This window comes from Hermetia illucens, chromosome 5 (genome assembly GCF_905115235.1).
Source record: "Hermetia illucens chromosome 5, iHerIll2.2.curated.20191125, whole genome shotgun sequence".
Lineage (NCBI taxonomy): Eukaryota > Metazoa > Arthropoda > Insecta > Diptera > Stratiomyidae > Hermetia > Hermetia illucens.
Window position 1 is genome coordinate 78598983 of NC_051853.1, and position 25503 is coordinate 78624485.

At 40.3% G+C, this 25503-nt stretch overlaps 2 protein-coding genes across 4 annotated transcripts; one reads left to right on the forward strand and one right to left on the reverse strand.

Moving 5' to 3' along the window:
- Positions 1–503: 503 nt before the first annotated feature.
- LOC119657028 (uncharacterized WD repeat-containing protein C1306.02) lies at positions 504–11326 on the reverse strand. 2 transcript variants are annotated; one of them, XM_038063780.1, is made up of 7 exons: positions 11265–11326; positions 10032–10154; positions 9826–9980; positions 9531–9768; positions 3069–3172; positions 2745–2946; positions 504–2695 (listed from the first exon to the last, which is right to left on the reverse strand). In XM_038063780.1, exons 2-7 carry the CDS (start codon positions 10096–10098, stop codon positions 528–530), a joined length of 2934 nt encoding a protein of 977 aa, XP_037919708.1. In that variant the 5' UTR covers positions 10099–10154; positions 11265–11326; the 3' UTR covers positions 504–527. The 2 variants fall into 2 exon arrangements, with proteins under 2 accessions (XP_037919708.1, XP_037919706.1); XM_038063778.1 differs by lacking the exon at positions 11265–11326 and adding an exon at positions 10259–10399.
- On the forward strand, positions 10441–24311 carry LOC119657029 (LIM domain-containing protein jub). Of its 2 annotated transcripts, XM_038063781.1 has the most exons (9): positions 10441–11218; positions 18265–18539; positions 18595–18928; positions 18984–19124; positions 19211–19380; positions 19443–19505; positions 19567–19732; positions 23744–23958; positions 24015–24311. In XM_038063781.1, the coding sequence occupies exons 1-9, from the start codon at positions 10717–10719 to the stop codon at positions 24048–24050; spliced, it is 1902 nt and encodes a 633-aa protein (XP_037919709.1). In that variant the 5' UTR covers positions 10441–10716; the 3' UTR covers positions 24051–24311. The 2 variants fall into 2 exon arrangements, with proteins under 2 accessions (XP_037919709.1, XP_037919710.1); XM_038063782.1 differs by having other exon boundaries at positions 23744–24311.
- The last annotated feature ends 1192 nt before the right edge of the window (positions 24312–25503 follow it).

The window sequence follows — 25503 nt, forward strand, 5'->3', positions numbered from 1 at the left end:
TTTTTTTTGGATGCGCCACAAACAATCATCAGCACCATTAATTTGTTGTAGCGGTTTCAGCCCAAAATTTTTAAATTTCGTAACGATAGCTTCACAGACAGATATTGAAACGGTTTTTTATAAGGTTTTCACACAAAACCTTTAAAGAGCGTAAATTCAATCCCTTGAAGCTAAAAAAAACAGCATTCCAACGGCAAAAAATACGAACGCTACGTAGCCTGCGTTTATGCCATATACACGATGATCAATTCCATGACGAAGTGCTATTCTCCAAAGAGATATTATTTGACATTGAGCAACCCATAACATCCATAAAGCCAGAGTGTCTTCGCCTCAAACAACCAAAACCAACAAAAGAAGGAACAGGTTATCGCACATAGTCAGCAAAACACGGACTTTTTGTATAATCTGGAGCTTCCACCAAAGTTAAAACCAAGCTTAATTTCGTCAAAAATAACATATTACATCGAAAAATGTTTGAATAAAATACTTTTCACTTTTACCATTGATTTATTTTCAAAATATAATCACAACTTACAAATTTGCACTCCCCAACCATAGACCAAACAATAATCACAACTATCGACATTCAATAAATTTAGCCCTTTCACATCAGCAATACAATTTGTGATTTTTTTTTCCAATTCCATCGTAAATAAATTAGTCTTGCAAATAGTTTGATCTACACTAGTCGTATAAAGATATTTTGTACATTCTGAAATTTTCACCCCATTTACCTGTGCTGTGTGTATACTAAAATGTTTGGTAAAATTAACTTGAAAATGTCCACTATTTACCTCAACGTCTGAGACTACAACGTCCTGATCATCTCCACCAGTAACAAATAAAACTTTGTTATTATCTTTGACGCTTATATCTAAAGAATTCGCCCCACTTTCATGGTGCCTAATCTTAAAAACAGGTTCTTCTTTTTCATTAAACGTATTCACTTCCCACAAGCAGATACAACCATCTGTGGCAGCTGATATTAAATACTTTTGTGAACCTAAAACTATGGTACGAACATGAAGAATGCAACGGTTATAAAACACCGCATCACATAACCTAAATTCACCATCTTTATATGAAAACTTTCTCAGAAACCCATCAGAGCATCCCAAGTATAGATCATAGCTTCCTGAAATGTTAACAGCGGCAATGCTCATGAATCTTGTTTCGGGATCAAAGTCTACTTCCTGGGTATTTCTTTGGAATTTTCGTTCAAAATCAGTCGATTTCAGCATGAACTGAGCACGTTCTTCTACACTTTCTGTATCAATATTGTATTCGGTGACGCAAATCTGCGCGCGGCCACCACAGGAGAATATAATTAATTTATTTTTTTCCCTAATTATTTCAATCCCTTTTATGCTTGAAACGTGCAGAGAAATATTTTGAAGTAGACAAATATCTTTAGGCTGATCCACTGTGAATTTAGAAAACTTTAGTAAGTTATCCTCACCCCCTGAAACTAACAGAAAACTTCGATCACTTATGGGCAGCGAATTGATAATATTACATGATTTGTTGTGCCACGAATAGTACGGCATTTTGAATCTATTTGAAATATTCGAACACAATTTCGAAACTGTCGTGTATAAAAGTCGATTCTTTATAAATATTAATTGGATAAAATTGCGTTCCTCATCGATTATAAGATCCCAGCATCGATGACCACCTCCACATGAAACTTGGAACACAACATCCGCCTTGGATTCCCAAATAACAAAGTGATTATCATTGAAACCAATTATATAGTTACGTTTTGATATACCAATTTCGTGAAACTTTTCCACCCAAGCTATTGGAACAGTTTCTGTAAAAACAACTGAAACGACTCCTGATGTTTTATTGATTTTTAAGGTTTTGATTGTACTATCATGTCCAGCAGTTCTAATAAAACAATCGTCCATTAGATCATTTTTAAGGCACATGTATGTAACACCCAAGTGACCATGAAGATGTTTTATTGTTGATTTAAAATGAAATTTATCACCTTCCCTTTTATACACAAACAGATTTCCCTGACGATTACTTAAAACCAAAATTGTACCATGCTTTAATGCAGCTGTTATCCATGGTTCTTTGTTAATTGGTATATCAATATCTAAACAGCTTGAGAAATTATCGTTGCTATACTTGCAAGCTCCTTTCTCGTCGCAAATCAACATTTCATTCTGAGATAGGAAACAAAACGAACGAATTATGTTCGAAGCAAGTTCTCCCTCGAATTTCTTGATAAAATTATTGTTCACATCGACTTGGAAAACGGTTACAATTTTATATCCAGCTGTTGCCATGAGGTCTTTCGAAACCTCCAACAAGGTGCACTTATACCCTGGGAAATTACTTACAATTTCCCAATCATCACTTTTCCGATATACCAACTTATTTTTGTTCGTAATTCCTACGATCAAGTCATGTCTAATAAACCGAATTTTGGATAAATATTCTCCCCCCAACGAACTAATCTTTAATTCTTTTGTTTGAATTGGTGAAAAATAGTCAGCTATCGAATGTGAAGTAACATTTCCATCGCTACTAGTTGTAAATAAGATTTCCGTTCGAGGATTGTAATCAAAATTCCAAATCGTTGCACCGAAATGATGACGTCGTTTGAAAATTAAATCGCCACTAGTGTTCCAAATGCAAATATACGAATCCTCACCGGCAGATAAAATGAAAGGAATGCCATCTATAATTATTATTGTTGTTAAAAAGCCTATGATATAGTTCCATTGTACCTTTCTCGATGATTTTTGCTTTAAAAACTCGAGCATTGTGTCCGTATACACTACGAAGTGGAGAAATATTGGTACTCGACCATCCACTTGATATGCAATCCTTGTTATTTTGTGAAAAAGAATAAAACCTCACGGATCGATCATCTGAGGTGGTTGTTATCAATCGGTTTCGAAGGCTGACATCAATGGAAAATATGACACCCTAGGGAATGAAAAATAAAATCATTAAAACACCTCCACATAACGTTAAGCAATATTTCGAACTTTATAAAGTGGACTTGAAGTCGCGAAAAATTCGAATGTAGACAATGATATAATACTTACGTTATGACAAGCAATTCGATGAAGAATTGGTACGTGATTCAATGCCTTACAGTTCTGTATTTTTAACTGAGGCTTCCAAATTATTAGCTCACCGAATGCAGTTCCTAAAGAAATAAATGAGAATTTTGATTATTCTGAAAATATCAGACTCCAGCCGGCTCGGATCTTCAGAGCCAGCCCGTAGCATTCACGAAGGAAAGCAGCTCTCCCACCCTGCCGCTACAAATCTCTCTGAGGTCCCCAAAGAATGGTTTACCCATTGTCCGCAGCCTGTCTCTAGCCAGAACTGGGTAATCGCAGAGAAAGTGCGTGAGGGTTTCTCTTCCTTCTCCGCAGCTTCGGCAATGCGTGTTGTAGGGTATGCCGAGCCTAGCGGCATGGTCCCCCCATGGCCAGTGCCCAGTGCAGACCGGCGTAATCTTGAATGCATTTGCACGCGTCTGGCACAGGAGCTCTCGTGATCGAACTATGTTATGAGCGGGCCAAAATCCCCTTGACTTGATACAGCTTGTAAGCCTTCGCCATCTCAGGCCCGCGGGTGCTAGGTAGTGCGAGTAGACTCGGCTCCCGACAGCCGCCAGCGGAACACCGACTGTATTCGCCGAGGGACTGCCAAGAGCAGAGCCTTGCCTGACCAATCTGTCAACCAACCCGCTCATTCCTTTCTATGTTCCTATGCCCGGAAACCCAGAGGAGAGTGACCTTGAGAGTGCCGCCCAGACGGTTAAGTGCGTCTCTGCACTGCCGCACTAGCCGGGAAGATGTCGTTGTTCAGTACAAGGCCTTGATGGCCGCTTGGCTGTCGGTCAGAATGGCTATGTTACGCTTGGAGCTCGAATCACCCTCCAGCCATCGACAGACTTCTAATATCGCCAGTACTTCCGCCTGGAATACACTGGCGAAACCTGGGAGACCATACGACTTGGATACACCGTGTGTATTCGAGAAAACCCCCGCGCCGACTCCATAGGCTATCTTTGATCCGTCCGTAAAGAATACTCTATCATAGTCTTGCAACACGCCGCCGGTCTTCCACTTTGCCCTGGTTGGAAGGTCCACAGCAAAGTTTCTCGTGAAGTTCAGCTTGCGTGTGACATAGTCTATGGGGGATGCCTAGATTTCCCGAGGTATTTCATCTAGGATGTTGCTGGTTAGGCTTCGTTCTATTGTATTTTTTCTTCAAAGCCTGCCACCATACAATAGAGCCGTACGTCAGGATCAGACGCACTACAGCGGTGTACATCCAGAGAACCATCCTCGGCCGGAGACCCCATTTCTCTGCAAAGGTTCTCTTGCAGGCATAGAAGGCTATACAAGCCTTCTTAACCCACACTTCTATGTTCAATCTCCAATTTAGCTTAGGCTCCAGGATTACACCCAGATACTTTACATTAGAGGAAAGAACCAATCTTTGTTCATTCAGGTATTCAGCCGTATCCAATGCATGAGATACCCCTCCTATCCGATACCGGTCAAGGCTTCCTTGATGGCGTTGGTACTGAAGCTCCCTCTATATTCAAGAAGGCAGCAAGGGCATAGGGCTTGTACTGCAGCGACCGCTCAACCGTGCCAATCACCCCGTGGAGGGCGGTTTCTGTGGGTTTTCCTTTGAGGTAGGCATGCTGGAACTTACAGAAAGGCGTTCTCTCCATAATCGTCCTTAAGTGAATGTTCAGGATGCGTTCTAGGGTCTTCAGCACGAAAGGGATCAGGCTGATTGGTCGAAAGTCCTTCGCGGACTCATGACCGCGCCTGCCCGCTTTCGGTGTGAAAACCACTCGTGCGCGCCTCCAGGATTGCAGTACGTATCCTAAAGAGATGCAGCTCCGGTAAATCTCAACAAGCCACGACACAACCCTTTCCTGCTTCTTTTGTTGCATGACTGGCATTATGCGATAATATTCAATTTGCGAGGATTCGCAAAATCAAGCACGAAATTGCAAATCTCAACAACATTATGAAGTTGAGGTCCTTCCACGCCAATGCTGTGTCTCTGCTGCTGCTATATGGAGCCAGCACATGTATAGTTACCGCCACTACACTTGAAAGCTTCAAGTTTTCATTGATATATGACTGCGCCGTACCCTTGGAGTACTATCATCCGAGGCAAATTCGTCACAATGTAATCCACTATTCCAGGATGACCGACTAATAGAGATAAGCAACTCATGAGTGAGACGACTGAATTGTGCTGCTCAGTCCATTGATGTTAGTGAGTCGACTCTTCACAAAAGAAGCGAGTCCGGCTCAATTGGTGAGACCAACGCTTGTTGGTGCGGTCTATTGCATGCATAGCGTACTTTTCTGTTTTGCAAGTGCAGCAAATATGAGTATTGTACGAATGTGGGTAGGTACGTTTATAGGGCAATCTTGCACCGTGCACATTTGTTTATCGAAGCGATTATTTTAAGATTTGTGTAAAATAGTTATGTATAAGGTGCGGTGTGAGCAAAATATGTACAAACTTCAATATGGAATGAATCAACTTTAATGTTTATAGATTCAACAGGTGATATTGCATTTTTGGGTTTTCTTTTTAAATGAAACTGAATCTCAAAATGCAAAGTATTTTAAGTACCCCCAGAAATTCCGTAAAGCACATAATATTACATATGAGCGAGTTATCACGTTCTAGTAAGCAAGATGACATAATATGTACATACATATATGCATGATATTGTCGGAAGCAGGAGCTATATAACCCCAGCACTCCTTGGCTTTTGTATATTTATTCAAAAAAATAAATCTATGCCCCCTCCCCCCCTTCTCCAGGCTTCTTTCTAATTTCTGAATGAGAGAAGAGAAACTGTTTGTTGCAGCTTTGGAGTGAAATATAATTGTATGGCATTTCTGAGCTAAGGCGATGCCAAAATCCAGAGCAATCCTGAAAATCGGCGGGATTTTATACTCTACAAGCAGCAGAATTTTTCAGCATTGAGGAAAATTGTGCCAAAAAAACTACTAATTACCTAAGCGTTCCCCTATTGCTATCAAATAATCATGCAACTCTATAAAGTAAAGTTAAGGTCCTAGTGGGCAAGCATAGTTTCTAGGTTATCGATCTGCGAAGAGGCAGCATGAAAGAAACCAAACTGGAAACCATTGAGGAAGCAAGCAGCTTGCATATATCAGTTGAAAAGTGCTAAGCGTTTAAAGGTTATGACCAAATGAATCGACCATCCAGGACATCATCGAGGAGCTAAGAATCCAAGGCTTGGAGTTCAAAACAACACATAATTTGGTTAAACGCAATAAACATATTTAATGGTTGAAGGGTAAACCCTACATCATCTGCAACGTTCGTTATCTGTTGCATTGTAGAGATAAAATCGAGAACCCCTTTAAACGATACAATCTAGCCTCATTTAGTGTCAAAGATGCCAGGAGTGTGGGAACACAAAAATTTTACAAACTGCAGAGGGTCTGTGTCGCCTGTGGCGATGTACATCCAACAAGCGAATCCCAGATGAAAAAAAAAACGATGTTGATAAGAAAAACGCAGTAATTGCAAAGGAAACTTAACGGCTAATTACAGAGGATACCCAGCCTCCCTGGAAATTAGTAAAACTTGCGGCTAAATCATAGGATACCCAGGTCCTGCTTTAAGAAGTTTACGACTAGTCCAACAGCTTTTAACAACAAAAAGACATGCCATAACAACGACTACACGAATAACAGGCGACTCCTATGCAAAAACAATTATCAACTATCCCGCCCAGCCTTGCGACAACACTCTATATATCGATCCAGCAAATACTTATAACTCCTTCAAGCCAACTCAGAAGGAAAACATTTTACCTATTATAATTGCTTCAACCACCAACGTCAACTAGCCTGAACAATGCAAACAACGATAAACAAGCAGACAGAAACACTAACCATATTAGCCCCCTAAATGAAAAAGTTAATACTAAAAAATATTAGGCGAAGACGGGAAATCGTCAGACGCTGCCTCACCTCTGCCCTGGGAGCAGCGTGTCCGAAGTGGCTCGCAGATGTTGCACGATCTTAGGCACTCTGGCATTCGGAGAACGAACCGGCTAGTCTCTAACAAATATTTCTGGCCGTCCATGAACAAAGACGCGAATTCCAGAGAGTGTATAGCATGCCAAAAGTGTAAAGTCACTAGGCACACTAGGAAGGGAGTAGGTGTATTCAATAAGTCGACAAAGTGCTTCCACACCATGCACCTCGAAATTGTAGACTCTTTGCGTGTAAAAAATGCTGAATACAGTCAGGACCACCATGTCAAAGTTATAACGATTTGGTAGAACAACTGCCTTGTGAAGTCCGGTGGATACGACCCTTCAGTACACGAATGCGCACGTGTGTTTCCTCTGAAAAGAACCCGTCTTCCTCGGAGCTAGGGAAGAACGAAAAAACTACGAAGAGTTCTTTAAAAAGGTAGTGAAAAGGGGTCTTGCTTTAAGCGAATGAGATGACACCATCTTAAACGCTATTCATTTAAGATTTGCCACGGTTAATTCGCAAGTATAACCTCACGTTCCAGTCCTCTATCTTTTCTTGCAAGGATGATCCAGCCTAAAAATCTTACACTACGAAAATACAGCAAAGTACTTAATCCTAAAATAATTAGCCATGGGAAAATGTACATGCGGCGACAACAATTGATATACACGATTCTGTTTAGGTGATCTAGTTTAAGTACCTCATGGACTTTTGCTGATATATTTTGTTTAGTTGATGGTTATGCAATGATTTTATTGATGACCACGCGATGCACAGTGTGCGTGTTCAGTCATAAGATGCATATATTTGATTTACAATATTTACATATCAAATATATCTTATGTGAAGACACTACACTTGCTCAGCTAGAAGTATTGCTTCACTATCATTCATTGGTTTACGTGGTCGCCTGAGGCGATACCTCTGAAGGGTCTTCAACAGGAGAGATGGGTTTGGAGAGACCAGATTATTGCGCCTACTACGAGAGGCCATACTCAAATGAAAGCGATCTTTGCTGTCTGGTCACACGCAGTCAGCGGTCTACACCCCTAGGGAACTCGAAGTTTGCATCCACATTCTGGTGCGCACTGATGCCATCCGGAAACCGCTATAGCTTCCATACGAAGGCCCCTATGAGGTCCTCAAATATCTGGACGCTGGTGGTAACCCCAAGACGATCTCCTTGAACGTCCGCCAGTTAACCGAGATCGAGTAGCCCCGCCACGGGTTCTCTCGCTGAAACCCCTTGGTTGGAGCGGAACTCGCCCATTCGATGGAAATCGGTAAACAAGAACAAGGTGGCAGTTTGTTCGATTCGATTCGAAATTTAGTGATTCTCGCAACTTCTTACCACACTCAGTCTTTTACTGTGTTTCAGCTTTCACCTTAAAGAGCTATATCATTTGGGAAGGGTTTCATCCAGAATGGCTCCAAATTAAAACAATCGTCCTTGCCTGGCAATCGTTTTGGTCGAGGAATGTTTAGCTGCTTACCAACGATTTTTTCTTAGAGAACCAAGTCTTTTGAAAAATTGTACTATTGCTATCTTTTCCATAGTTACCAACGTTTGTTTAAATATGCCAATAACGATATTTCGAAAACTACTGATACCCTCTCAAGATCATTCGACATCAACAACGGTCCACGAAAAGGGGATGCCCTATCATGCGTCCTCTTTAACCTGGCCCTCGAGAAAGTGATGCGTGATGCTGAAGTAAATGCAAGAAGTACGATCCTGTTTAAGTCCACCCAACTACTGGCCTATGCTGACGATATCGACATCATGGGAAGAACCACCCGAGACGTACAAACTGCCTTCATCCAGATCGAGCAGGCGGCGGAAGATCTTGGGCTGCACATTAATGAGCGCAAGACAAAGTATATGGTGGCAACGCTGGTCAAACAGGAAGAATAAGGATGGGAGAATACAACTTTGAAACCGTTGATAATTTCTCCTATCTAGGGTCGAAAATCACAACCGATAACAGCTATGATGATGAAATCCGCGCACGGTTGTTGCCAGCCAACAGTGCTTAATTCAGCTTAAAAAAACTGTTCCGCTCAACGTCTCACTATATGGTCAAAGCTCTTACTGTACAAGACAATGATCCTGCCAGTCCTCATGTATAGACTTAGCAAGAAGAATTGCGAATTTTTGGCCGCGTTCGAGAGAAGCATCCTCCAAAGAATTTTTTGCCCCCTACATGAGGGTGGACGATTTCGTAGGCTACATAATGACAAATCTGTGAGCGACACAATGACCGTCAGGTTGTGGATAAAATCCGTTTCAATATGTTTCGGTAAGCGGGTTATTTAATCCGTATGGATGAGGATGATCCAGCCCGAAAAGTCTATAAGGGCAATATCTATGGTAGGAAAAGAACACGAGGCAGACCCTGCCTGAGATGGAGTGATAGCGTAGCTCAGGACACCAGACAGCTTTTAGGGATATCGACTCTTAAATAATCAAAATCATTATATATTGCTACTTACCTCCAAACACCGTACAATCCTCGGAAGAACTACCTACAATTGTTGAGCAGTAAATGGTAGACTTATCTACGCAGGAAGATCGATTCTCTACTGAAACTGAATTTTTATTTTCGGATATTCTCAAAGCAACCGCGTTGCTGTGCCCAGTAACCAAACAGATCCGATTCACAGATTCACTTAGCAGTTTTCCACAACTAATCCAGTCTGAAATTTTGCCTCGGCATGAAAGTTGGAATTCCTTACCAAAATGAGAACATTAACGTTTCAACAATTATAATTAAAACAATCTTATTACCCCATCATAATCCAGCACCATAAACTCGCGCTCTCCATATACTAAAATCTGCTTCCCATCGAAGTCTATTCCGTGTATTTTGTTCCTCAACTTCCATTCCAGAGTTATCCCGGTATCACAGCCTTCCTCAAACGCTCGTAATTCATTGCCGACACCTACCATAAAATAATTAAAAATAGTAATGGTAATGCACAGTATATTTGTACTTGCTAGAACCGTTCTGTCTGATAGAATCTTCACAGAAATGGCATCACAAAGTGTTAACATCTCCATCACGTCTGAGCTCTACTCCAAGTAAACTTTTGGAATCAAAATATCCACATGGAACTCTAGCATTGCCAAGTGTAAAAAGTCCGTTTGACATGTAATATCAATAGAATAAATATAACATAAAATGTAATTAGACTGCGATTAAAGTTTGTTCCTAAGATACCTGAAAGATGCACATGCAATCATTTGTAATGACCTATAATAATTTGTGGAATGGAGAAATATTTCTTGGCTCGCAGTTGCACTTCTTGTAAGCAGTGCTCCTTATCTTATACCAATTGGATTCTAGATTCGACCGCTCCCAGATGTCAATTCAATCCGGGAAACTGACGGAAGTGTCAAAAGAGTTTACTCACTGTTGTGGATCGCCTTTGTTGCCGTGCGCTTTCCGAGTTTTGTTTTGAATATAAATCCACATTATTGTTGCACTATTTTTGTTAACTGGGACTAATTTCTCTTTGGTTTGGTGCGATGAAAAGTGTTCGTGTGAAATAATGAAAATTATGATAGCAAATCGCCCCTAAAACCACCTTGAAAGAGCCCGTTCTGAGGCCCGTTTTTTTCTTTTGCCCCGAGAACGTTCTTCTACTTCCAATAGGTCGGCTACACCTTGCAGTAAAAATGTCTTCACAAAAAGGACAAACAACGGAGGAATCTGATTATGAAGTTTTGATGCAACGAATGCACATCACACAAGACGGTGCTCGCCGCTCTGCAGACTCCTATCGCCAGGACAATGTCCCAGGGGCATCGCGCATTGCTTACTCTGATCATAAATACTACGATCGGAATAATTTGGGAAATTTAGCACATTCAAGACAGTTAAGTAGTCAGTTTGCTGCCCGTAGCGGTAGCGGTGGACCGGTCTCACCGATTCGGTTGCAACAGGGCAACATGCCGGGACAGAGTAGGATGTATGAAGTGAATAACGGTCCCGTTTATGAAAATTTAGAGTTTTATTCGCATTTCGACTCTAGCAATAAACGAGCACAACCACAAGTCCCGCAGGGATCAAATAAGACTGTTCAGATGGTACCAACGGCGGCGGGGCGATATGCGCACACCCCACTTCCTGAAGTTGATTCGGCACCGATCTATGAAAACGTTGTTGTATCGCATTCAGGTATGTTCCGGTATCACTTTCAGAATATATTAAGACCTACTCTTACCAAATGTTTTCTGTCTATACTTTTCCCCATCGTTCGAGTCATTCTACTATTCTCCAAACAGCAATCACAGACATAGTCGCCAATAGGTCCCTCTAGTCTCTATTTACATAGCAACTCAATTATTTTTCACTATGAAAAACTTCTTAGTAGTCCACGGCAAGCTTCCCAACCAACGCGCGGAGCAAGCTGAGGTAAACTTCCCAAAAGTACAAAATGCTTCTGAATGCTTTCCAAGTGTTCTTTTAACTCTTCTGATGATCACGGGATTTTTCACTTAAACATGTTTAAATACTTGATGATTCGCATAGGGAGAGGTGAATGTTATATCATTGATGTTGTTGCGGCATCAAAGATTCAAAATTTATTCGTATTTAAAATGCAAATTTGGTTGTGATTAGGCGAAAGCAAGTGCGTCATTCCTAAGATGACGCCAAAAGTGAGGTAAGTCCGATAGCAAAGTGACTCATGCAATATTTTCGTTCTGAAATAACACAACAGTAATAATACAATACGTTCTGAAGTAAGAAAGTGAAAATTAGTGACCAATCAGGTTACCTTCAATTCTCTTAGATCAGAGTCGGAAACGCAATATGATTGACGTGACACGAAAAATATAACTTGCTGCTCTTTCCAGCCTGTTATGGCACTAGGGCTCTTCTTATCGAATTCTCGAGCTTTTGATTTTAAAAAGCGAACTCTCGCTTGTTCGACTAGTGTTCGATCCCTTCCTTTTTCATAATCATGCTAATTCAAAAACCAATGTTTATTTTGAAATGTCTTTTAATGGAAAGACGTGTTAAACCTAAAATTTATTGCCAGGGCAAATCAAAAAAACTCTTCCCGTATATCGCCGCTCTACAGGGCTCATGTGCCCCTCGCAAGAGATTATCTTCTCGTGCTAGTAGCGGCCTGATTTCTAAAGGTTTTCTTTTTTTAAAAAAAAAAAGGGAGGTAGACTAACCCCAGGGTACACGTTCCCGGAGTATACGATTTTTATCCACTAGAATCACCTCTCGCCAAGCTACGATTGAGATTCCCAGATCCAGCAGCTTTCTTTACATATTTGAGTTTCGCTTTTATTGGGAGAAGACCCTGTCCCTGTCGTCAACCCCAGCACTTTGGTTGGGTTCGCTGAGGAACTGGCTGTTCCGTCTCATCATATTAGAAATATCAACCAATTTTTATTATGGGAGCGTAGTCGGTGGCTATGTTTAATTGCTTGAATTCACTGTACTTTCAGATCCCTATGCGGATCCTTATTACGAATGAACCAGGGAGCGTCTGCTATGCTTTTAAGCACTTTTTTTTCTATAACGTTTGTACGACCTTCAGATTTGATTCTTTGCACAGTCGCAAAGCTGGATGCATTACGTTCACATGGGTCTTAGGATCTGCTTGTAAATTAGCAACTGGTTATCGTCGGTCGGCTGGGAATTCCTTTCCAACAACCGGTGCATATATCTGCGTCTGGATGAGTCTTTTTCAGCTGAGCTTAACATTAAGTGCCATATTTAGATAGTTAACATGGCTCGCCTGTGGAACGTCTTGTCCGTTTATGATGATTTTAGCTGGATTCTCTTTTTTATTTGTGAAGTTAATGTACTTTGATTTTCTTTCGTTTAATTCTTTTTGTTTAACGTTTGTCCCCTTCACGAGCGGACTTGGCTCGTTATGATTGGTTGCGTAATTTTGTTCTATCAAAAGCCAGATCTGCATGCACTCTCAAAGCTTTCAAATCACCATTCACCATAGCAAGCCACCCTTGTTTCCAGCCTTTTGGTCGCTTACCATCGACTTCGATGTTCAGACTAATCTTGGCAAGTGAATTCTCGTTAGCGCTAATTACATGACGATACCATCCAAGACGCCTCTCTCGTAATTTTTCCACGATCGGTGCAACCCCATCTCGATCGAGGAAATTTTCATTTCGGATGTGATCAAGGCGTGTCACGCCACTAGTCCAATGTAACATCTTCGTCTCCATTACCGGAAGACACCGTTTATTGTCTTTTATAGATGGCTAACGCTCAGAACCATAGAGGGCCACAAGACGGACGACATTGCGGTAAATTTTAGATTTTAGATAGACGTTCGTTTGATACATTGATCACAAAGAAGGCCACTTCTCCCAGGATGTGCTAATGCGTGAAGCAATTTCATAATGCAGTTCTCCATTGGCAGATAGCATTAACCCGAGATATTTAAATCGCTCACTTCTGGGCAAGTCAATGCGACTGACAGTGATAGTGCTTGTTTCATTGGGAGCGGTCGACGAAAATTCTGTTTTATTCAGATTCAGTTTTTTGCTATGAGACATTAGAAACACATCATTTTTATAAAGAAATGTATAGGGCGCTGGATGTTTGATGTTCCGTGTGATAATGTTCACAACAAGAACAAAGAGGAGTGGTGAGAGGGCGCTTCTTTGATGAACACCGACAGAGATATGAAGCGGTTTTCATATACCCGCCACACTTCGAACTTTACTTTTCAGATCGTGATAGAGCAATTGAACCCAGTGCATAAGTTGCTCTGGTACTAGATAAGTTAATGTTGCACACGGTTAAACATTTTCTCCAGACGCAGAAAAGCAATGTAAAGGGTGTGATATTTCTCACGGTGTTTCTCCATGAGTAATCGACAAACCTGGGTTGATTCACGGTTATTTGAACGATTTTGTGAATACGGTTGTCAAGAATGCATTATAAAATCTTAATTTTATGGGATAGCAACCGGATTGGACTTTAAATGGAACATTTTGTTGGACTGCCTTTCTTTTTACTGTGATACTTTCTTGCCAGTCATATGGTGTTCTACCTTCCTCAATAACCCGATTGAAGAACACACTGAGCCACATTGTTGGTTTCCAGCTCTTCGCTTTCCAGAGCTCAGGTGCGATGTCCTCAGTTCCTGTCAGAATCATCGATTTGTGATCACTATAACACAGCGTGACAGTCGGTACATGTTTGTGTTCGTCGTGTGTTTGTGAAATTGTAGCACAGTCTCCCTGAAGATGTCAGAATAAAAATAGCACCAAAGCAACTATGTTGACCCCTAATACTGCACAAAGAAGTGAACAGAGGGCAGAAATAATCTTGAATGTCGTATTTCTTGTGCGACAAGCTCGACGAATTCTTATTGCCAACCGCATCGTTCCAACAAAACGAAGGCTAACTTTGCCTCGGGTTGATTCCATAATGTCAATTTTTGAGTGGCACCTGGTCGGTTAGGCAGATGATGTTGCGGCACTTATTGCCGGACGCACTGTTAAACAGACGCATGGATGGATGGATGATTACTCATGGAACGCTGGAAAAATCGAAGTAGTCATCTTGAGCAGAAAGAGAATCTCTGTGTCCCATATCGATCAGCGGATAGACTAGAAAGTCTATCCGTTTAATTTAATGCTAGTCGTGAAGATTAGCTTCTTCGAGCAAATCAAAGCAGCAGCGGACAAGGCTGCAGTGGGAGTTTCGGCCTTATATGGGATGCGTTCCAAAAGGAACGCAATTATGTTTTAAAGTAATTTATTGAATAGATTTGCACGATCACTTAAAATTCTTCAAAGTACTGTCTTTGGGCCTTTACAAATTTTTGTTAGGAACTCGCGGACTAGAAGTGCGTGGTTGCAAGGCGCATTGGCGTAATAGAGTTTACAGGTAGCGAAGATGCCTTTTCTCGTCCTGATGATCCTTTTCCGGAGTTTTTCGAGCACATCTACGTAGTAGGCAGCGTTAATTGTCTGTCTTTTAGGAACAAGCTGCTTTATGTCGAAAAAGACAGTGGGCATTATTTTCACTTTTGATTTGCTTATTCTTGCGTTTTTCGGCTTGGGGGACTGTGCCGTTTTACTTCTGGGTCGTATTGAACAGGCGAGGTTTCATTAGGAATGATGACGTTGTCCAAAAAACAAGGTTGAATTTCAATGCGTTGCACAGGGGGAGCAGAAGAGTGGGCAAGAGCAGATTCCCCGGGAGCCCCACAAATCATTTTGTTAGTCTTCTCAAGAGATATTTTCAGTTTAGCACAAAACAGTGTCCCATAACGTTGCTTGATCGTTTTTTGCTTGACATGGTCGGTGCGCAGAGGTTTACAATAACTGACGTCCTGTCGCTTCCTAAGTTTGAAGAGCACTGAGACCGCCTCAAAGGCAAAGGTTACAGTCCCCGCACTCCACTTCTCCAAGTAGTTCGATCTCACTCCGGGCGCGGGAAATTTAATTGCATTACTTTTGGAAGCGTCCTGTATCTACCAGAAGACATCTTTTTATGGGAGCAATACAGTCTGTTCTGCTCTACAGTCAAAAGTATGGACTGATAACCTTGTCGTAAGCACCTTGGAAAGGTGCAGAGGCGGAAAGTTTAGCGAGTGGCGTCTGCCTATCGCACCGTCTCAGAACCTGCTGTGATGTTGATCGCGGGATTGATACGTGTTGCCCTCGTTGCAAATGAACAGCCGTAAGGTGGAAGACTTAAGAGAGGCGATCGTTCATGAAGAACTGTGATGCACACTAACCCAGTGGTAGCTCTCATGGCAAAATGGATCAAGAACTACGCGGTTCATCGACACATTAGATGTCTGGCTGAATCGAAAGTATGGTCAGATTGATTATTTCCTTATTCAGTTTTTAAGTGGACATGGAGATTTTTCAGTCTTATATGCATCGATTGGGAAGATACGATCTCTTGGTTTTGAGTTCTGCAATGGAGTGGTGAACGAAACCGATCACATCTTTTTCTCTTGTGGAAAGTGGAATGGGTTTCGTCAGCAGCTGCATGCAGATACAGAGAAATTCTCTCCAGACAACGTTGTCAGAGGGATACGGAAGTGCGCTGGCCGATGGAGCCGCGTTGTGTGCTAAGGTCGGGTTCTTCATGTTGAGAAAAAAATTGAACTCGGCCGGTAGAGAAACCGGATGACGAGAAGTTCCTTGAACTAAAAACTCACTTCCTTCTCTTCCCTCCCGTTTGGTGAAATGAATTTCCTAACGAAAGTTCTCTAAGCCGGAAGAACGTGTGGACTAGCTGGAAGTAATGTATAGCAACAGAATTGGTCCTTCGACGGCGTACCTTTGCAAGAGTCTAGCATTCTGTTAGTAAACGCATTCACCTACCCTACCTAAAAAAGGATCATCCTCACCCATACGGATTAGGTGACCCGTCTACCGCAATCTGCTGAGTCGGATTTTATCCATAACCAAACGGTCGTGGGATCGCTCATAGATTTCATCGTTATAGAGTCTGCCGAATCGTCTTTCTTCTTGTACCGGGCCAAAAATTCTTCGGAGGAATTAGTTCTGTGCTCTTCACAGGATATTTCGGAGAAATTACTAGCCATTATCAGAGCGACATATGACGGCACAAAATGTTGCATGCAACATAGAGAGAAAAAATCTCAGAGGACTTTGGTGTCCAAAGCGGAGTTCACCAGAGTCGCATCTTGCCGTATATTTTATATCTTCTTGTTATGGATAAAATTCTCCATTGGTCTTATCCGGAGGGTGCCTTAATGGACAATAACATCTTTTTATTGTGTGTCGTGCTAATAAGTCCAAATCTCAAATGATTTGTCTCAGAAATGTTGAGTTCAATTCAGCCATGGACATTTTTTTGTAACACAATACTAATACAAACTCGTTGTTGCAAATTAACTTCAAACGGAAACTCATGTATACGTACAAGGTGACCCGAAATGAATGAACCTATTGGCAAAAGGAATAATTTTTAGAAATTAAGTTGGCTCTTTCTAGGTGATCTCTGACTAATGATTTAAAGATGTTGCTTCACAAAGCGCAGACAGTCCACCAACTATTGCCAGTTAACGTATGCTCATGTCATCGTGAGTCTTAATAATGAAGTGCTTATTTCTTTGTGAAAACTCCCCATTAGTGACGATGCCCAATCAAACTTAGTGGAAACGTGAATAAACAAAATGTTAATTTATGGCTTGCTAGCAATTCCTGTATCATTGATATCGTGCTATTACATCCACTCAAAACCACTGTATTGTGGGGAGTTTATACTGCAGGTGTCGTTTCATTTTTTTTTCAAGAATAGCGTTAAGCGTTAGATAATCATAACTAATGAGCTCCTCATACTAGAATTGGAACACCTCAAGGAGAAAATATGCCAAGAACTCCATAACTTATCGCCAGAAATGTAGGAAAAATTACCGGCACAATCTTCAAAACGCAATAAGTTTGTGTTTAGGAGGAATACCTGAGTGTGCCATCCACTTGATCGCAGACCGAGCCTGTTGGTAACAAACTTTCTTTCTCTGTTTTTGGCCCACGGACTCCTGTGTTCTGGGCTAGAATCCAAGTTTTTATAAAGACATCGTGTTATGAATTGTATATAAGGCGGCAAACAACACCTGGCAACAATTTTGGTCATGCTGCTCCCAAGGCCGATGTGAGGCAGTGTCTGTTGGGTCTTCGGCGAAACCGTTGTCGATTATAAATGCGAGGTCTAAATAATTTTGATTTCTTCACTCAGAACATTGGGTAATTTATTTTGGGCCACCTTTTACCTTCCCTTTCAATGAAAATCACTTTTCTCGACTGCTTACTTACCTGCTTTGATGTGTACAGCGAAGGATTATAAAATTTTGAACTCCAGATCTATATTCAATTAAATAACTGTCTTCGAAAAACACATAAACTTAGGAAAAACCTGAACCCCACTTTATAAAATGAAAACTAACACATTGTTTTATTCGAAACAAACAACTTGTGTTATACGAAAATAAAATTCATACCTCCTATTGACAAATATTCTTGAGAGTTATTTGAAAATAATTTTTACATATATTTGAGGAAAATATCATCATCATCATCATATCATTTAGAAAGTAATGACCTCCTGGATGACTTGACTCTTATAAGTCCTTTATTTGATGCTATTAAAGATAGAGTGTTATAACTAATAGAATCCAATATATATAGATATAATTTATCACAAGTAAGACCTATGTAAATATGTAACGTTTGCTTATACTTTAGGTCAACGAGCGCAACCACAAGCATCTCCTGCAACTGAAACCATTTATCAACCAGTTGAATTACCATCGCAAATTTCATCACATTCAAAAGATGCAGATTTAACGGAAAATGCGTATGTCCTACCATCTCCGCAACATCAAAGAAGTGCATCAAATCAATCGCTTCGAGGGAGTCCTTTGAGTACCATGCCAGCACAACGATTTAGGAACTTATCACTGCCAAATAATCATCAGATCAATACGTATAACGACTATCAAACCACTCGTAACTCTAACGTAAGCTGAATTGAACTTAATGCGACTTCCTAAATTATGTGAAGACTTTTTGCAGGAGAAATCTAATTATTCCATGCAAACTATGCCGCCGAGGATGAATATTTCGCTAAATCCAAATTATATAGATGATATTAATAGTTCGGACTACGTTTGCATGACTGGTAGCACATTAAAGAAAAAGCAGGAAGCGTCTGCAGAAGCATCTCGTCCACGGAGTAGTACACCATCACAAGCATCTAATGCCCAACGTTCCATTTACGCTGAAATAAAACCACCACCAGCTCTACCAAGTGATCAATTAAAGCCTACATTACCACCAAATTCAATTCCACCGGTTGCGATTTCGCCAACTCCATCTCAATCAAGCGTTGGAAGTGGTTCAAGTAAACGTAAGTTCAAATTTTCCAGTTAACCCCTCTGGTATTGATGTTGCCTATTTCGAAGGAATCGCAAAAAATTTACTTCCTTACAATGTAACCCCACCAAGACCAGCTGGACCGACTGAGGCTGAAAGAAAAATTGAAGAATTAACCCGGCAATTAGAAGAGGAGATTGAACGAAGCGAAGAGCAAGGGGAATATTTCGGTAAGAATACTCGAATATTGTTTCCCAATTTAGTATATTGCTTTTACCGGACTTCGAAAATAAGTAATGCTACAATATTAATTTAGGCATATGTCATACATGCGGAGATAAAGTCACCGGTGCGGGACAGGCTTGCCAAGCCATGGGCAATCTCTATCACACGAACTGCTTTATATGCTGCTCTTGCGGACGAGCCCTCCGAGGGAAAGCATTTTATAACGTCCACGGGCGTGTATATTGCGAGGAGGACTATATGGTAAAAAGTTTTCGTTTTTATATTGTTTCCTCGAATCTATTTTTCTATGAATCCTGCCACAGTATTCAGGTTTTCAACAAACAGCAGAGAAATGTGCAATATGTGGTCATCTTATAATGGAAATGGTAATTTTGTGGTTTTATTGTGAATGAGGTTGTATCATACTCGATTTCTGCTTACATGTAGATATTGCAAGCCATGGGAAAGTCATATCATCCCGGTTGTTTTCGGTGCTGTATTTGTAATGAATGTCTCGATGGCGTCCCATTTACAGTCGATGTCGATCATAAGATATATTGTGTCAATGATTATCACCGAATGTTTGCACCGAAGTGCGCTAGCTGTGGAAAAGGTAATTTCTGGTTGATTTTAATTTGGAAGTAGTGTAACTCAGATTGGTCGGGCACGTATAAAGTAGAGCTTCTTTTCGATTTTGTTTTTATTGGCTTCATAAATACGGTGCTTTTCATAATTATCGAACCATCTTGGATTTGGCTGGTCCCACTTTTCGTTGTAATCTAGGCTTAATGCAATTTTTTATTCTTGTAAAAGGGCCTTCCGAAACCTGACATTATATAACATTTTTTAGATAAAACAATAAGAAGGTGGTAATTTTGGGAAACTCAACAGTTTCATAACTGTATGACCACTTTAGGTAGGGTTCCGCACTGGGAATACTGCTGGTTTAAAGTCACTAATGTTATGATGATGTATTTCGTTGCTCTAAATTCAGCAAAGTATGATTAATTAAAGGTTCTCCATTAGATTTATGCTTGACGAATAAACGGAACGATGCTTTAAGCAAATTCTAACTTCTTGTCGGTGACCCGTCTATTTATATTTATGATACAGAACGAATCTGCAGGTGCTTCAACCAAGAATTAAAAGAAACTCCACATTTTGAATATGGACCAGGCGTTTTTGAAGGTTATCTTCTTTGACGAAAAATAGTTGGATATTGTTGCAGAATATGTAAGAAGCTTTCATTAATCTTCTCACAGAAATCCCCAAGTGATAAGCTAGCCTGCAATAATCAGTTAGCATTCCCACTATGTATTCCGAGTAGCGCAGTGGTTACAACACTAGGCTATCGTACGGAACGTCACAGTTCAAATCTCACTAGCGGCAATGGGCTACTATTCCAGGTTTGCTTAGATAAAAACAACAAAAGTATCTACGCAAAATGTTGTGGGAGTTTGCGAAAAATGGTTCTCCTAAACTTCACTCTGAAATTTACTCAAAATGTGGTAAATAATAAGACCAAGAAAAATATTTTATTTCCATGACTTTTCGCCTCCAAAAAAGTTAATGGTTTTGCCAGCAGTTTTTTTTTTATCTTTTTTTTCACATGCATGCCTATTAATTTGATTTGTGATGATAATAGACATTCCAAAAAAGAGAAAACTTAATCATGTACCCATTGCTGTGCCGTTATTAGATGCAACTACGCTGAGACAATTCTCTCCCCAGGACCTAGTTGCGGCAACTTACAAAATCAGATTAATGACAAGAGGAGAAACGTCGTAGTTGCCTCTGCTTACTTACTCTATGATTCTATGTGTCCACCACCGATGTAAGAACTAAGGGATCAGGAGTTTTGTAACAGTAGCAAATGCAATCCTAGAGGAGAGAAGCTATTTGATTGTATCATTTCAGCTGGTCTTCTGACTGCGAACGTAGGGTGCGCCGCTACGTTCATAATTGACCTAACACTCTGCACTATAAAGTTGTTAAAGTCGAATAGAGACTGGCGAATGCTAGAGGAAGACTCACCTTCGGGTCCCTGTTGCTTAGAATTTAGTCTGACTATTGCAGGCGAACAGTGTGTAATACAAATACGGAATGCTAGGAAAACAGATTGGACAAAATTCAATGAACTTACGGGCAACAAATTGCAACTCCCTGGTCGACTAAGGACTCGTTTGACGCTAGAAGTTCAATTGGAACCTCTGAATCGAGGTTTCCCGAGGTCAAAGCGATAAAACGGTTCCATGGTGGAACACAGAACTGCAAAAACTCAGGAAATCAATCAGACGACTTCTGAATCGTGCTTGCAAAAGCAATGAGAATGAAGACTGGTTAATCTTCCGAAATTCACAGCGAAGATACAAGAGGGTTCTAAAAAGTTCGAAGTGAACTTCCTTTAGAGCATACTGAGAGGAATTGGAAATAGAAAGGAAGGCTTCTAGGCTGTATAAAGTCCTTAAAAAACATGAATCTGTCAAGTTGGAGTCTCTTAGAAAACCGGATGGAACTTTCACGAACTCCAGAGTTGAGTCTATAAAGACTAACTTGGAAGGCAGAGGTGATAGGGAGAGAATTGGTGCTTTCTGTAAACCTTTCAACACGAATGTATTGCAAGGGAAATTTGGACACTGCGAGAGCGGTTCTCACCAATGAAAGAGCCGTGAGAGCCGCTATACAATCCTTTGGACACTTCCAATCACCTGACATGGATGGCAGTGATGCTAAATGAGGATATAGAACATTTAGAGCAACTTCTAAGAAATATTTTTCAAGGATTGCTTTGGGCTACGTGCCTACCTCTTAGCAGAAGTTTAAGGTCTACGTCTGAAGACTAAGCCTGGGAAAGACAACTATTCAAATTGAAAGATCTTCAGACAAAACAGCTTAATATCATTTTCGCTGAAATATCTGGAGAGCCTGGTCGAGCGTGACATTCGTGAGAAGGCAATAAGGTTGCATCCAGTAAATGAAAATCAACATACTTACCAGCGTAGAAAGTCCTGTGAATCTGCTCTTTACTCTTTGGTTTCAATGATAGAGGATGCAGCTCTGAAAGGTGAGTACGCGATTGGGTGTTTGTAGACATTAAAAGGGCGTTTGACTGTTCGTCTTTTCAAAAGCTCTGCGATGATGCCAGAGAGCATGGTGTTGATGAAACTTTAATTAAGTGGATCTATGCTATGCTAACGCAGAGATTGCTGTGTGCTGAAATGGGGTTGATCGCTACGTAACAACGTAAGTGCAAAAAGGAGGGGGATGAGATGTGAGGTACAACCCATCAACTCTCCGAAGAAGTGAAATATTTTAGAATTATTCTAGACAAGAAGCTTCTTTGGAACAAACATGTAGTGGTAAAAGTGAAACGAGCCCTCACAGCTTATGAGATGTGTACGCAAACCTTTGCCTTTGACATGGGAATGGGTAGTAATGTGGATATATGTTGCTATCATTATACCGATGTTTGCTTATAAATCCGTAATGTGGTGGGTTCAAATGAAATAAAAGAGTTTTCGTTGTAAAATAGCCACACTGCAAAGAACTGTGTATTTGAGTATTACCGATACCATAAACACGACATTCGGGCGCAGCTCTAAATACATTACTCAATTTGCAGCCTTTGATCAGATCTATGGGGAAACACTGGACGTGAGAGGCACAGATCACTGGCAGATTTGTTAGGAGAACTGAATCCAATTTTCGCAATGCCTCCTATTCAGTAGAAGAAATAAAGTTATCTTGAATCGAAGAGAAAACTGGGGCGAACTAGAAAAATGCGTGTTAGGATATAATGACGTCTTCTTCGACTCGACTCGAAAAAAAAGCAGGGTTCTGGAGCAGGAGTTTACCTCGCAAATAAAAACGAGCAATGGACCTTTCCCTTGGGATAAAATGTAACGATCTTTCAAGCTGAAATGTATGCGATCCTAAGTTCAACAACCTGGGTGTTTGATGACCGGTTGATGGGCAGGCGCGTTGTGATCTGTAGCGACCGTCAAGCTGCATTGAAGGCTTCGAGGAGTCCTTTGACCACTTCAAAAATCGTTCAGGAACGCAGAAACCAATTGAACTCTATTTCTAGATTCAATACGGTGGAATTAATCTGGGTACCCGGTCATTATGGTGTAGAGGGAAATGACATGTTGAATGCTTTAGCAAAAGAAGGTTCAATTTCCCCCTTACTTGGACCGGAACCAGCAATTGGGATCCAGTCATGGTACGAGTCAGTGGCAATGTTTCGCCATGCTTCGTTTTTTCGCAATCATCTTTTGTCGCATTTACAATGAAAACACGCTGTATCTTGACGAAAGTGGCCCAAAGACAACAGTATTCTTACTTCTTACTAAGCAAAACCTCGCTGATAGTGCAGCACGTTTTCCAACTAGTTACCCACTCGGAAAAACTCGTAAATCATTAACTAAATAGCCGTTAGCTGATAATTTGAATTTTTTGTCGATAAATTTGGGTTTTTTGAAAATAGTCCTATAAACAATCGAACTTCCGATATATATCCTTCTCCCGCTATTCTGTCCATAATATTTTATTTAGTAGTGTTGACTAGCACGTGACAAGTACCAAACTTCCATAGTACAAGTTTTTACCGTTTCATTTATCACAGGCATCACTCCGGTCGAGGGCACCGAAGAAACTGTACGTGTCGTATCAATGGATAAAGACTTTCATGTAGACTGTTATATTTGCGAGGAGTGCGGCATGCAGTTAACGGACGAGCCGGATAAGAGGTGTTATCCACTAGACGGGAGACTAATGTGCCGGGCATGTCATTTACAAAAACTAGCAATGCAAACCCCACATTCCAGGGTATCGGAGCCTGTATGTGCAACTTATCAGTATATGGGTTAAGTAAAATAAATCTATATCTATTGTAGAAATTATTATTACGAAGAAAGAGAGAAAACAGATGAAATATTTACTCAGCAATGCTATAACACTATTGAATACTATATTCCTTGAAAGGTAGACTAATAGCGAGACTTATTCCATGAACTTAAACTGTATCACATTAAGCATCCGAAGGATGACTATTCCATAATTCCAAATAACGTATAATTAAATCTATTACCTTATGTATTATGTATTAAATCAATTGATCCGTTGTTATTGAGATGTCTGTTGGAATGATGTTCCGTGCGAAAATGCTTTAATAAAATATTATATATTACCAACACCGATGTAATCAAATCTATGCGAATATTATTATATAATGGTTTCCAGTGATATGTACCGAAATGATCATTTGGATGTGACATTTTGTTTCTTTGAGAAGGCTATGTACAATTTGATAGCATATATATTTACAGGAAAATGAATGAAACAACAGCGAAATATATTCCATTCAAACACAAACATTATTTATTGATAGCTTTTTTAACTTTGGAAAATTTAGAATTTTATATATTAAAAAGGCTTTATACATAGAGGTAAAATGGATGTTTTAATGTAGTTAGGAGTCTCAACAGAAAGTTTTGTAATGTCCGCTATTCTCACTGTCGTCAAAACATCTTCACCTTTTCGTTGGCTGTCGTCATGGAATGGCCAATCTATCTACTTTTATCAACCTCTTTTCTTCCGTCTCATAATTTCCTTTTCCTACTTTACAAAAACCTAGTTTTCCATATCTTGTTAAATTTTTTATCGTGATGGTGGTGCTTTTTACGACTTCTTCAATGTAAACAGGGGCAAGGGAATTCGTTGGATAGATTTTGAGATTCATAACATGAACCATCAATTTTCTTTAAAAAAAGGGTTTGCAGAGACGACTGCTGTTCTTTGGCATCAGTTCTCTATCTTTTAGCGATCGTCTTTCGGACCGAAAGATGAAACGCAACCTTTCGGCGACCGGTATAAACTCAACCCATGTGGCTAGCTTGGCATCCCATTGAAAGTAACACTTTCAAAATCCCATCAAATCCCTCGAAACATAACTACAGCATGGAAAGTTGATATTTTAACAACCTTTGTGCTAGAATGTAGGTGTTTAGGAGTCAAAATTCAGTTCAATAAATCCAATGTTTCATTGGTATTTTGTGTTTCTGCCCCTCAACAGTTTATCTCGTGATAAATCTTCGTAGATTGGTTTGATGGCTATTAGAACTTCTGTAATCAGCGCCATTTGTATGCCTTCGCTTACTGGCCAATTTTGATGTTGGGAATTTAAGCCTGAAAAAAATCATGGTATACAGTTGTTTACATTTCTTACTTCATTTATTTTATAGGGATTTCATGTCGGCGAAAAGCTAGACCGGAAAATCTAGTAACCTCGTTAATAAGGTTATTTGTAAGTTTTCCAAACCCTTTTCTACTAATGCCTTAATAATTCTTCGCATTTTTAAGTAGCGTTTTCATTCTCTTCCACAC